This window comes from Mixophyes fleayi, chromosome 1 (assembly GCF_038048845.1).
Source record: "Mixophyes fleayi isolate aMixFle1 chromosome 1, aMixFle1.hap1, whole genome shotgun sequence".
In the NCBI taxonomy this organism is placed as follows: domain Eukaryota; kingdom Metazoa; phylum Chordata; class Amphibia; order Anura; family Limnodynastidae; genus Mixophyes; species Mixophyes fleayi.
The window spans coordinates 427,737,918-427,752,268 of NC_134402.1; the positions used below are offsets into that span (position 1 = coordinate 427,737,918).

The 14,351-nt window shown below is 39.6% G+C and overlaps 1 protein-coding gene across 6 annotated transcripts in view; it reads right to left on the minus strand.

Moving 5' to 3' along the window:
• GHR (growth hormone receptor) overlaps positions 1 to 14,351 on the minus strand; it is a 316,411-nt gene that overhangs the window by 119,625 nt on the left and 182,435 nt on the right. For all 6 annotated transcript variants that reach the window (XM_075184043.1, XM_075184050.1, XM_075184056.1 and 3 more), the window contains one exon: positions 526 to 606. In XM_075184043.1, coding sequence (XP_075040144.1) covers positions 526 to 606 — 81 coding nt within the window. The remainder of the gene's footprint in view (positions 1 to 525; positions 607 to 14,351) is intronic.

A 14,351-nucleotide genomic window follows, 5' to 3' on the forward strand; every position in this document is an offset into this window, starting at 1 on the left:
TATATTTTCCTGGATTGACCCCAGATTGTCAGAAACCAAGTCAATACTTCTTTCCAATAGTATATAGGTGTGCATACAACTTGGATGTGGCTGATATTAATAGTCACCTAACAGTGTTAGAGCAATGTGTAACCCGGTGGCCTCCAAATCTACGTTTTACCCAGATGCAGAGGTTTTGGGATTTCCTACACGGTCAGGTTTTAGTAATTGTTAAAACCTAACTCTTTAATTGGACTCAGTCATTAACTAAAGCAAAATAATTGAGAACAGATCAAGGGCGGAGGCAGGGATTAACAAGAAATGATACTTAGAAAATCCTACATAATTGATTGGAAGAACACTAGAGCTCACTAGTACAAGTGGTGTCAACATCAGTTATAGATCAGCGTTACCTGCTGATTATAAACGAAATAAGCTGCTGACAACAGACCATAAAACACACGTTGCATTATCCAATATGTTAAATATCATTTTTATGCTATATATATGCCTTTTTTACTATAGGATATGAAGAGCAGGACTTACCTTCAGTTGCCGAGATGAAGCCACCAGGACTGGCTAGCGCCAGTGTTGCCAGGAACAGCCAAAGAGCCATACCTCTGAGAGCTGTAAACAGAGCACAAAACAACAATAATTAATAATGCAATAAATATAAAAGTGCAGTTAAGGGACACTGAAACTGAATTCATCAGAAAAAAACGCACAATTTTATATTCATGTAAACTATAAAGGTTGTAAATTGGTGCAGACTATTTTTAAGACTATAGAGTAATTTATACATTAAACGTTTAGATTATACAAAAAAGTGTTTTGTAGTGCTGGCTACTGTATAGAGTTGAAGTGGAGCTGGGGATTTGCTCTGGGTACATAGTAATCTCCAATTAGTCACCAACCCCCCCTGGTTCCACGTCTCATAAAGTTACACATGTGAATGGTTGCTTTACAAAAAAAGCGACTGTACCTGATTATTTTAAGTTGCACACATTATACGATACCTGCAATCCAAAATAAACACATAAATGCGTTCGCTTGAAGATACGTTTAGAGCGAATCAAGATACGCTTTAAAGGGCAGCATACTTGAGACACCGTTCATTATTATTAACTTAATGATTATGATGAATGGCGTTTGTTTGTCTGGTTTTTTTTTAAAAGGTTAATATAAATAATTACAAAAAAAGTGGCATGCTCCCATCCCCCCAAAAAGTGATTCAAGCACCAGCGCTTATAGCCTGGGGTGGGGTGGGGTGTCTATTGTGGGGGGATGAAAACTTGGGGTCCCCCCTATCCCGAATAAGCTGCAAGCAGCATTAATCTGTGGCAGGCTGAGCTGGTGACACTATGACAGTGTGGGGTCCACACTGCGGGTGTCCCTGGCAGCCACACACAGCCTGGGTATCTTGATGCTTGTAGATAACAAGTGCCAGCATACTCATGGTTGCCGGGGTATACTGGTGCTTGCAGAATTACTAGAACCTGCATACCATGGCATCCAGGGCCCGAAACAAAATACTGTTTAAAAAAAACACAAGCGCCATGAAAAAGTATTTTTATTAAAATAAATAAGCTCGACCACCCTCCTTTACCAATTTATTACGCACTGAAATCCATACTGAAAATCATTTTCAGTCTTTAAGGTTTAAATCACTAAGGGAAAAAAATAAAAAAACATATACGTGATGCATACTGCTCCTTGCAGACCCCCGTCGTCAATGACTAGCTGGGAGGCCAGTCGCTACTAACCAATACAAAGCAGCTTCACCTGATTGGTCAAAGTGTAAAAAAACCCACTGTGATTGGTTAGCAGCAGATACGCCCTCAGGTGGGTTCTAAGAACTACACTGACACAATCTTGTTTATTGATTCATTTGACTGGTATCAGTGATGCATATATTATATTTAGAGTACACAGAAATATGTAAATAAGACCTGTATTAGAAACTGTTTTAACTGAGACATTGAGGAACATTAAAATAATGTTTCCATGTTTTCGAATGCAGTTGGTGGCCAGTGAAATTCCTGGCTTGTTTAATGAACCAGTCAACGCTTGAGTAATATTGTTACTCCGCAGAGCAGGTCTTCATTTTCAGGTATGCATGATGTTATTAATATAGTTCTTTAAATAGCATACAGCATGCACATGAGCGACACGAATATAATATGTTGTGTTGCAATGCAAAAATAAATCAACATGAGTCATTGCACAACATGTTTTTACAGCTTTGTAATATGGCTCTTGACACAAATACAACAGCAACAACTGAGATTTTGAAATATTTCGTGTTTTTCAGAATAAATATCAGCAAAATCTGGCAGCCAGAATTGTTTAATAGTCAGATATTCTTCTGTTTAGAATAATATTTATGGAGCCCAGCTACCCCCCCAGGGCCTTGTAGATATATGGTCTTCTGATCCTTGTCTTGGGCACCAGCCACCACTCTCTATAAATCCATCAGCCTGCAGCCTGCACAGAGTGTTCCTGTTACTGTGAAGACTTACTAGTTGATCACACAAGCTCTCGTTTTCAACTGCTGCAAGATAGTGACGCTCCATTGTCCTAAGCAATGTCTGTTTTCTATAACAAACAACATTTTGGGTGTAAAGAAACAAGTTGGATAAGACCTTAACCAGCCTGTCCCTCGTTTCTCAGAAAATGTGGAGCATAACAGCATGTACTTTTTATAGCCCTGTTAATGTCCCCCAGCTCACCAGCGTGCAAATGCATTGTCTAATTACATGTGGATAAGGGGACATTGTAGCTATGCTTATATTGGAGACAATTGCATTCTATGTTACCCATTGTAAAAATGTGTGTTGTTGTTATTGCAGTAAGGCTGTTACACATTGTTCTTAAATTGAGGGCAGGTGGGTTATGAGCAAGGATCGGGTGGGGTACAGTTCCAGGATACAGGTGAGGGGGCTGTAGCTCCATTCATTATCTCCCCTCCTTTCTCTATATGAAGTCCTGGTTAACTGGAAAATAGTTCTGGCTGAATAAAGTTGTAAAGGGATAATACTGGGAGTGTTACTTAATCATCTTGGCCTTGCCCCTTAATTAACCTGAGTATGTCTCAGATTGTATTCCACCAGTGTCCTTGGAGTCATTCCAGCAGGGGACCAAGGAATGTATTTGGATGTGAAGGGACAGCCCCTTTTGATAGACAGCCACTCTCAGAGGATCCCACTGCTGCCACCAAATTTGAAGATACCGGGTTTATCTGGCCCAATTATACCCACTTCATGCTGGCTAGTCATAAAGAGGTGCCTTACTATGCCAGTGAAGCCTATCTAGTACCGTCTAGGGTTCTTATTGTCACTCAGGCAAATGCAGTTAGAAAAGTACAACAGTCTATTGATTGTTTTTATTACAATAAATGTACTCTTGCAGTTATTTACTGCATTTGCCCGAGTGACTATGAGAACCCTAGAAGGTAGTGAGTAGGCTTCCTTGGTATATTAAGGCACCCCGGGATGGCCAGCCGACTTGAAGTAGGTATAATAGGGCCAGATAAACCTGGCAACTTCACATTGAGTATCCTCACTGGATCACACTGAAGGGTTCTGTTACCTGTAGTACATTGATGTTACATTTTGAACTTACAGTACTGTGGGTTCCCAACGTAAAACACCCTAATTCTGTAGGCAGGTTGTATCCGTGCAAAAGCTGGATTACAGACACTTTCTATGGATTCCTGGATTACTATCCTTCCTCCACTATTATTTTCCCCAACAAAGTCCTTAGCAGATATAGACACCTATCCTAAGCAGGTAAGACAGCAAATACCCTTTCTAGAGTAATAATCAACACAAGTAGCCAATGTATAGGTTCAGTATCTGTTCTTCAAATATAGTGGATGGGATAAAGTTGATTCCAATGACAACTATGGCTGAGATGGTCTCTACTCGGATTTAGGACTATAGTCCACTCTTTACTCTCTATAATGACAATAGTCACTAGGGGAATGGAACCAAAATGGCCCTGAGGATAAAGTACCCCCTCTCCCCATTGAAATAGTAGAAAGGGTACTAAAAGCCACTGAGGAGATAATATCTGAGGAGATCATATCAAAATAAATGGAAAAGCCGACAGACCTAGTGCTTTTTCTATATGGCAAGTAAATACGAGGTAACTTCTATCCTTTTAGTTTCATGCTAACTAAATAACTAAGAAAGAAGATAGGACTGAGGCAGAGAATCTGTAAGTATTGTTTATCGTGTTTGAACAACTGTGATACCTATTATCTTTATCCCTCAGGTTTCAATGAGATTTGTGCAGAATGGACAGTGTTGTGTCAGATATGTTTGCCTTTGTTACTCTCTGCAGGGGCTCACGCAAAAAAAAACCGAGAGAGCTGCTGCGCATGCGCAGTAGCTCCGTTTCGGCAGCACTGTACTATACAGCAGCAGCGGCGCTGTCAAAGAAGTGTCCGCGGCGGTGCTGCATACAATACAGCACCGCCACGGACGCTTTTTTGACAGCGCCGCGGCTGCTGTATAGTACAGTGCCGCTATGCAGGGGCACTTCTTTAGAGGAAGGGAGGGGTTTCTGGAGACCCAGAAACCCCCCCTGCGTGCGCCCCTGCTCTGAGATCCCCAGTCACCAATGATAAGTATATCTTTCAGTTTATAAACGTTATTAACACAACACATGCATTACTATATAATCTAACAAGCTGCAAAACTGCATTACCTATTGATGTGTGTGCATAGATAATCTAACGCACACACTGACCTTTGATGCCCTTCTTTATCTATTCTTTACAAACGTTATTGTTATTACACCATCAATGATACACTAACCTATTTACAGGTATGCTTGTTATCCCTTGTAAGCAAAGTGGGAGATACATAAATAGAAATCCAGCTAAAATATAAAAGATTCACAATGAAATGCTAAAGTAAAAGACATTGGAGAAGATTCTGATTAGAACAGAGTGAAAAACATATTACTTGGGCTTAGGTAAATACAAACTGCACACAGTACAAGAACAACATGAACAAACAACACTGTTGTCTCAGACTATGTATATTGCAGGGTATTTTTACAAACTAAATTCCTGGGATAACCACAAAATCAGTACCGATTGCATTTGTGTCTCCTCTATTTTCAAAGAAACAAGCCTTTATGCAATGTTAATGCACTATTGCTGTTTCTTTGCCATTCAAAGCATGTTTTCCATGTAGCCAAATCAATTTTACATTGGTTGCACATAATTAGACAATTCAATTATGACAATCAGTCAGTCATATGTAATGTTTTGCAGACCTTGTTGTCCTACAGGACATTCTTTTTGAATATATTGCTATAATAAGACTGTGACGGGTGTTTGAATAAAGAGGGCAACAGGTGCATGACATGTATTTTATCAGATTAGGCCATAAATAAATTGTACAAGATTTCATTATAGAATATAGTAAAGCCTGATATATAGGAACATATTTAGAATAATGGTGCCATGTGAGCCAATGTGCTGTAACCCATAGCAACCAATTAGGTTCCATATATCATATGTACAGCTTCTAATACAGATTAGGGGCCTGATTCATTAAGGATCTTAAATGAAGAGGTATCTTATTTCAGTCTCCTGGACAAAACCATGTTACATTGCAAGGGGTGCAAACTATTTTTCTGCTTTGCACATAAGTTAAATACTGACTGTGTTTTTATGTAGCACACAAATACTTCATAGCTTATTTGTACACTGAAATTTAAAGTTGATATTTGTGTGCTATGGGAAAAAACAGTCAGTATTTAACTTATGTGCAAAACAGAATACAAATTTTCACCCCTTGCATTGTAACATGGTTTTGTCCAGGAGACTTAAATAAGAAACTTCTTCATTTAAGATCCTTAATGAATCGGGCCCTAGAAAACTAAAGGAAATTTTGATTGGTTGCTATCACACAATGATAGAAATATATTTATAAACTCCAATAAACCACATCATGATGGCAATTAGAGAAAATGAGAACGAACATCAAAATAGAAATTTCAATTTCACATGAACAATTAATTATGTTCATTAGTTTTTATTATGGTTATTGTTAAATGTGTTTGTTTAGGGTCAGAGGACCTTTTTGTATTTAATCTTTATAATACTTGTTCGTGTGTGAACAGTTTTGAAGTGGGCGGGGTTACAACCATCTGTAGCCAATCAGGTCATCAGAATGTTCACAACACCACAGATAAATGGAGATGAGTGGACCGATCCTGTGGGAGGCAGTGTCCCAGCCACTCCTGTAATTATATTAGTGAGGACAGGGCTAGAGTCAAGGGACAGTGTCATGACGAGAAGGACCAAACAGCATGGGGTCCTCTAACTACACTGAATAGTGATCTGAGGCTTCTGTCAAACTGGTGCCGGAAGTTTGTGGTGTCAAATGTACCTTGGTGTGAAACAAAGCTCATTCATTCATGTGTTCTGCCACAATATCAATCGTCTTTGTATTTTGGTTACAGACAATTGGGGGAGACTCAATTCGGTGCAAGGAACGTCCACGGAGACGCATCCCGTGTGTTACTATGGCAGAAATATCACACCCTATAGAGGTGTGCATTAAAATTAGCAGAGATTCCTACCTTAATGGCTGAACATCTCAAGGAGATGTTACGCTGCACCTAGTGCCAAATTTAATCCTCCCCATAGACATATTTTAATTATTTAATCATATGCAACTAAGCACATTGAAAAAAAAAATGGACGGATCATTTATCATGGACAACTTTGAACAGAGATATTAAAGAAGATGCCAACTGAAAACGATTTTGTTAACTTGATATCTTCAATTATAATTTAATAGTTCGCAAACATTTTTTTTTTCTGTTGTCTTATGCTGTAAAATCATAATGTAAGTTCCAAATTTCAATGTTAAAAATCTGGTGTTATTCATGTTTCTTAACTTTTGTCTTCAAGTAGATAAATTACTGTGTATTTAAGTTGTTTCTAACATATTTCGTTGTGAGCTGGAGTATTCAACTAGACGTGTATCATATGAGTCTGAAAAGAAGGATGTCTGAGCTTTTACGACCTCCTATCTCTTTATTATTCACAACAACAACTTGACCAGCAGCTTGACTGCTAGTTTGTGTAAATAATGTTTTAATGCTAGAGAGAGGCTGGTGAGATTAAATGTTGTTTTTAACTATAACACAACAGAAAAATAACAATGTTTTCCAATCAGGTTATTATAAACTGGCGGACATCATTTAAAATATAAGTGCACATCTCCTTTAATATTGAGCAGATATCTTATATATAAAAATCATTGGTCTGTTTGTCTGTCCGATTATGCATTCGGACACCACTACACCAATTGGGATGAAACCAATGCAAGGTGGTCCAAGGTAGATCCTGGCCAGGTTTTAGGGAGGTTAGGGTCCCGGTCAGACCTTCTGTTAGTGTACGCTGGGCTGAACTTTGACCTGTGGAGCCTATTCGGACACCCCTGCACCGATTGGGATAAAAACAATGCCGAGAGGGTCCAGTTGGATCCTAGCCAGGTTTTAAGGAGGTTAGGATCTCGGTCGGACCTCCCGGTGTTGTATGCTGGGCAGAAATTGGACCCTGGAAGCCTGTTCTGGACCTTCCACTGGATGGATTTGGATTACATTTAATATAAAAACAAAAACGACACTGGGCAGCCACCTCATGGGTGTGTTGGAAAAGCTGCAAATTATTATTAAAAGGACAGTTACATCCAACTCATTGATTGCTTAATAACTTGAAGTTTTAAACCTGGGCAACGCCAGGTTTAAAACTAGTTACAAATAAAAATAAAAAAATAAAACAACATTGTAGCCTAATTTACACTTTCTAATCCTTCTCGGTCACACCCAGAACCATTAAAAATGAGGATGCTGTATTAAATTGTGTTAAAATTGTAAATAATCCAAGGTTGTCTATATATTATTTACTAACCATTCAAAACAAATTACATGAATCACAATTTTTTTTAAAAATAGCTTATGATGGATTTATTTTTCTGTTTCATTACAAACCCCCAAAAACCATAATCCCAGAGTTTGTGGTCAATGACCAAAAGGCCGGGTCAACCAGAGTGTGCTTATTTACTGGCTTTTAATTACAGATATGCATTTTCACACGTCTATAATTGTGGCCCTGTGTTTAAATTCACAGCTCTGTACAGAGACTTCAGAAAACCAGTAACTCAGAGCTAGAAAATGTAAGGAGCCTGTGAACTATAACCTGCTCCAACATCACCAGTCACCAGAGTGTGGTAAGGCAGACTTGGCAAAATGTCACCTCTTACAGCATGCAACATACTTGTCCTGTCTCCCAGGATGTACAGGAGACTACCGAATTCCCAGCTGGCCAATCTCCTGCATCCTGCCCACTTCCTAATAAAGTGGGCAAGATGTGAGCCTCCATGACCCAATTCACTGCGAATCGAGTCATTTTGGCCCTGCGTTATTTTGCCCCCAAAGCGATTCGCTGTGCCCCTCTCCTTCCATCCTCACCATTCACCTACCGGAGGGAAGAAACAAGCACAAAGTTGATAAGTACGGTGTGTAGACACCATGCCATAGTTAGTGGAATTATTACACATAAACACTGCAGATATTTCACGTAATACACAAGCATCACAGTTCAGTTGATTTAATGTACATACATATTGCATCTTCTCATATAAATATACAAAATATAATGTATGTATTTGAAAGGGGTTTGTAGCTCCAGCACAAGTCTACAGTTAATTTCTAATGCCTGTTTCACAGGGATACCTTATTCAACATCATAGCGCACCAACCAACTGTCCCTATTAAGGCAGAGAGTCCTGTGGGGACTGTCCAGCAAGTTGGTACATTTTTTTCCCATGGTGAGCAGGCGGGCACAGCACCACACTGAGCAGGAGCAGCGTGCACCAAAAGCAAATGCTTCTGGTGCCTGTGGAACATGAAAGGTACTTTAGGGCATGGGAGGAGAATCAGTGCAGGCCTTGCAGTTCCGAAACAATGGGCATGACAATGGGGACGTGGCATGCCCCTTAAGGTAGCGTGATATACCCCTTTGGGCGCACTTAATTTCTCCTGATTAACCTGGGGAAAATGTTGCGTATGTTATATGGAGAAGATTGAGAACAGAACTCAAGCCTAAACAAGCAGGGGCTGGCTTGGCTGGGGGGCATATGCCACCCGGGCTGGTCCCAAGCCGGGCTCCTTTAGACAAGACCAGTGGGTCACCTGCACTTTTTTCTCTTTAAAATGATCCTAATAGGCTGATGGGCTAAATCTTTTTCCCCCCATTTTAAAGTTTGCCAGCAAACCCCTGCTGGCAAAGTAATGTAGTTTGTAGAACACTGGATCACATATGACATGCTTAGACTCACACGTTCAGCACAACAGTGTTCATGAAAGTTATTTTCCAATGTTGCCAACTCTACATAACTTATGGTTTTCTAATACAGAAGCTAAAGAATAACATGTGCATGAAGGTTCACTAGGGTAACGAGCAGACCTATTATGAGTTGCAGGTCATTAACGTGCACGGAGGCCAAGCTCTCGAGAGCCCTTTATCTACACATGATTATCCGCTAACAGCTCCTGGGCCTTAGAGACTAATTGGCAATGATGTCTGGGAAGAGTATTAATAATAATAATGACAGGATGGTTTTACTCAAAGAGAGGAGTTCCTGGAATCTAACTGTATTGCATATACTTCCTTCAATAAACTAGAGTGATTTAAAATGTATACTGTGTCCACTGCTACCTACTCAGTTTACTGCATCCTGTAGCGACACAACCGTTACGTATAGAAGGAATTTGTTTACTTTACGATCAGTAGTTATTAAACCACAAATAACATTGCTATGTGTGGAGTGTTGCCGTGGCAACGTGAAAAGAAATGATGTGAGATGACACACGAACCTGTCATTTGTAAGGGAAACGAGCATAGTGAATGTGAATGGAAAGGTAGATTCACAGGCTCAAGAGATAGCAACATGACAGATATAATGTTCTTTCACTACTGATTTTACGTACCAAGATTAACTGGCACTTCATATCATGTAATCCACTGGCTGGTTGTGTATTTATAGACTACATATAGATAGATTAGATAGATAGATGGATAGATTTATATATATATATATATATATATATATATATATATATATATTTATATATAGATATATATATATATTTATATATATATATATATATATATTTATATATATATATATATATATATATATATATATATATATATATATATATATATATATATATATATATATGTTATTTATTTTATATATTTACTCATAATTATATATGCACATATTTTCAAAGTTTTTAGATATTGATGTCCTATACATTGTTGAATTGTACCTCGGCAATGTTTCTAATTGTGAATTGTATAATTGTAATTGATTGATATGGAGCAAATCCTATGCTCACTAGGATAACATGATCTTGGATAGAGTGTGATCGCATGTCAGACGCAAGATCGTGCATGAGCAGAAGCATTGCGGTCTGACGCGCATGCGCAAGATGGTGCCGTACATTAGTATATAAACAGTACCAGGGAGTCGGCAGCACTACTATTTCTCCTGAAGAAGTCTTAATTATAGAGACGAAAACGCGTTGGGAGGGTTTGCTGAGATGTTTTGCTGTTTACATTGGCTGGAATCTTGGACCTTCGGATGACGGTTTCTTATATTAGATGTGCTGATGTATGATGTAGGTACAACAACAGGCATATCTCCCAGAGGGACTCCAGATAAGCCTATGTATTTTATCTTTTCTGTGAGCGCAATCATTTATATCTTTATTAAAGTTTGTTGAGTGGAAAATACTACACTATATGGTTTTCATTTTCTTGGCTTGAGGAATTCCAAGAGGCTCAGTGGAAACAAGGAAATAATACAGATAAGCTCATTTTATTCGTCATCTGGTACGCTTAAGCACAATCACTGGGTGTTTTTGGTAAATGGAAATTCACTGAATGTAAAGGATATCACACTATTGTCGGTTTCCATATTTTCTCTATATATGAAGCTGTGGACCAATTTTGTGATACGCTGATAACAAGAAATGATTTGGTACGCATATATAATACCACCGTGAATCCAGAAAAACTTTTCTGACTTACTACACTATTAGGCGCCCTGCTCTCTCTCTTTTTGTCTTAGATTTGTTTCCGGACCAACCATCCGGGTGTTTGCATCGTGGCTGCCACTTGTACACAAAAGTGATTAACGGTGTTGGAAGTCATGAACTATATTGAGATCTGATTGGAGTGATGCACCATTATGTACCCATACCTCTTTTGTTTATATATATATATATATATATATATATATATATATATATATATATACACTAATATTGTGTAGGCCCACTCGTGCCACCAAAACAGGTCTAAACCTACGAGCTATGGACTCCACAAGGCCACTGAAGGTGTCCTGTGGTATCTGACATTGGCAGTAGATCCTTTAAGTCTGGCAAGTTGCCAGGTGGGGCCTCCATGCTTTTCCAGCACATCTAACAGATGTTTAATCAGATTGAGATCTGGGGAATATGGAGGTCAAGTCAACATATTGAACTCTTTGCCAAGTTCCTCAAACCAATCCTTGTCAATTTTTGCAGTGTGGCAGAGCGCATTATCCTGATGAAAGAGGCCACTGTTATCTGGGAATACCTTTTCCAAGAAGGGGTGTACTTGGTCTACAACAATGTTTAGGTAGGTGGTACGTGTCAATGTAACATCCACATGAATGCCAAGGCCTAAGGTTTCTCAGCAGAACATTGACCAGAGCATTAGACTACCTCAGCCAGCTCGCCTTCTTTCCATTGTGCATCCGGGTGCCACCACTCCCCCAGGTAAATGACACACATGATCCCAGGCATCCATATGAAAATGCGATTCATCAGGCCAACCTTCTTCCATTGCTCCATGGTCCAGTCCTGGTGCTCACGTGCCCATTGTAGGCACTTTCAGGGGTGGACAGGAGTCAGCATGGACACTCTGACCAATCTACAGCTATGCAGCCCCATATGCAGCATGATGCAATGTAGCGTGTGTTCTGACACCTTTCTATCACAGCCAGCAATAATTTCAGAAATTTAGGCTAGAGAAGCTCTTCTGTGGGATTGGAGCTAATGGGCTAGCCTTTGCTCCCCACAGGCATCATTGAGCCTTGGGTGCCCAGGACCCTGTCGACAGTTCACTGGTTGTCCTTCCTTGGACCACTTGTTGTAGGTACTAACCACTGCCTACTAGGAGCACCCCACTAGACCTGCAGATGCTCTGACCCAGTCATCTAGCCATCACAACTGAGCACTTAAAAGTTGATCAGATCCTTACGCTTAGCCATTTTTTCACTTCAAAAACATCTACTTCAAGAACTGCCCATTCACTTGCTGCCTAATGTATCCAAACCCTTCATAGGCGCCATTGTAACAAGATAATCAATGTTATTCCCTTCAATTTTAAGTGGTTTTAAAGTTGTGGCTGATTGGTGTATATATATTGTGATGTGAAAGAGTAGCAAGTGACATGGAGTAGATAGCAGCCAGTAATGTTAATAATTAGTAACTTAATATAACTAGCCTGCAACTAGTGTTATCGTGCCATAAATGTGCAAGCAACTGAGAAATAAAGATACAATAAAATAAATGCTAGCCTGAGTAGCTCTGAACAGTTGTCCAGTCCACACACAACACAAGTTTATTCAACGTACAAGGAGAGATGTCTCGCTAAGGGAAAACTACCCTGGCTTTTTATCCCAGGTAGTGAGACCAAACTAGGAGGCTGCTAATCAGCCAGTCACCTGGCTGGGAGACCAGAAAGTTCATACTGGCCCAAGAGAATGGAGGCCTGCCCTCTCACCTCCATTCAATCCAGGGTCCCGTAAACCAGCTCTTGCCTGAGCCTAGTATATTAAACAGCTGTAATTCCTACACTTATCAAAATTAAGATAAGAACATAATAAATAAGAACATAATGCAGAAACCTGGGACACACATAAACACTGTCCTGGAGGTCTAGATAGCAGACAGGTCAGAACAGGTACCTCGCAGGTGGTAGTTGCCAAATGAAATAGCGTATGCATTGTCAGAGGAATAGCAAAGCTCAGGGCAGGTATTTGTAAGGCACAGATAGCTTGAAAAGCCTAGTCAATTACCCAGAGTCAAACAGTGAGGAATATTGCACACAGGAAGAAAAAAAAGAGAACCTATTATCAGGCAGCTAGCAAGCGACACTGATGTTTATCAAGGGCCAAACAGGTGAATAGTTTTTCAGTTATCCTTGTTGAGGGCAGACATCCTTGCTGTACTGACCTCCACCTCTGAAGCACATGTAAAGAAAGTATCAATCTTCCTTCTATTTGTTGTCATATATTTTTTTAACTCTATTATTATTATTATTATTATTACTATTGTAGATTTGTAAGGCACCACAGTGTTCCGCAGTGCTGTACAGCAGGGAAAACAGCACATACATAAAACAGGAACATACAAGGTAGACAAAATAAACGCAGACGGGAAAACAAAGGGTAGGAAGGACCCTGCTCATTAGAGAGCTTAGATTCTAAGTGGAATAGGGCACAGCTGAAACAAGAGGAGCAAATGTGGTTCAGTGTAGAGATTGGGACAGTTGTGAGGGTACATTAGTGTGAATAGTGTTATCGGGGATTAGGTCACCTCTAAAAAAAAGATGGGTTATCATAGAGCGTCTAAAGATTTGAAGGCTGTGGAAAAGTCTGATTGAGCCTGGTAGGGAATTCCATAAGTGGGGAGCAGCACGGGAGAAGTCTTGTAGGCGGGAGTGAGAGGTGGTTACCAGAGTCGAGACAAGGTGCAGGTCAGAGGTAGATCTAAGAGGGTGGGAGGGAGAGTATTTTGATATGAGCTTTGAGCTGTATGAAGGGGTAGTGTAGTTGAGGGCTTTGTAGGTAAGGATGAGTAATTTGAATTTGATTCTGGAAGACACAGGGAGCCAGTGTAGGGATTTGCAAAGTGGAACAGCAGATTTGGAACGGTGACAGAGAAAGATCAATCTTGCAGTAGCATTTAGGATGAAGTGTGGATGTATGGATGTCAGGAATGCCACATATCAGGAGGTTGCAATAGTCAAGACAGGAATTCTCTATGAATTGAGACATGAGATAATATCTATATTGCACTGAAACATTAATCTTTGCATTTGGGCAAGATTCCTCTTCCCTACTGCAATCTCACAATGAATGAGTGGCACCAAGTATATAGAATTACATGAAAGCATTTGTTCAAATGCAGCCTCCTTCAAGTAATCCATTTAAATGTTAAAGGAAATAACACAATCTATCTGTAACAAACAAGCAATGATAATATATATATGAACTCCTATGAAT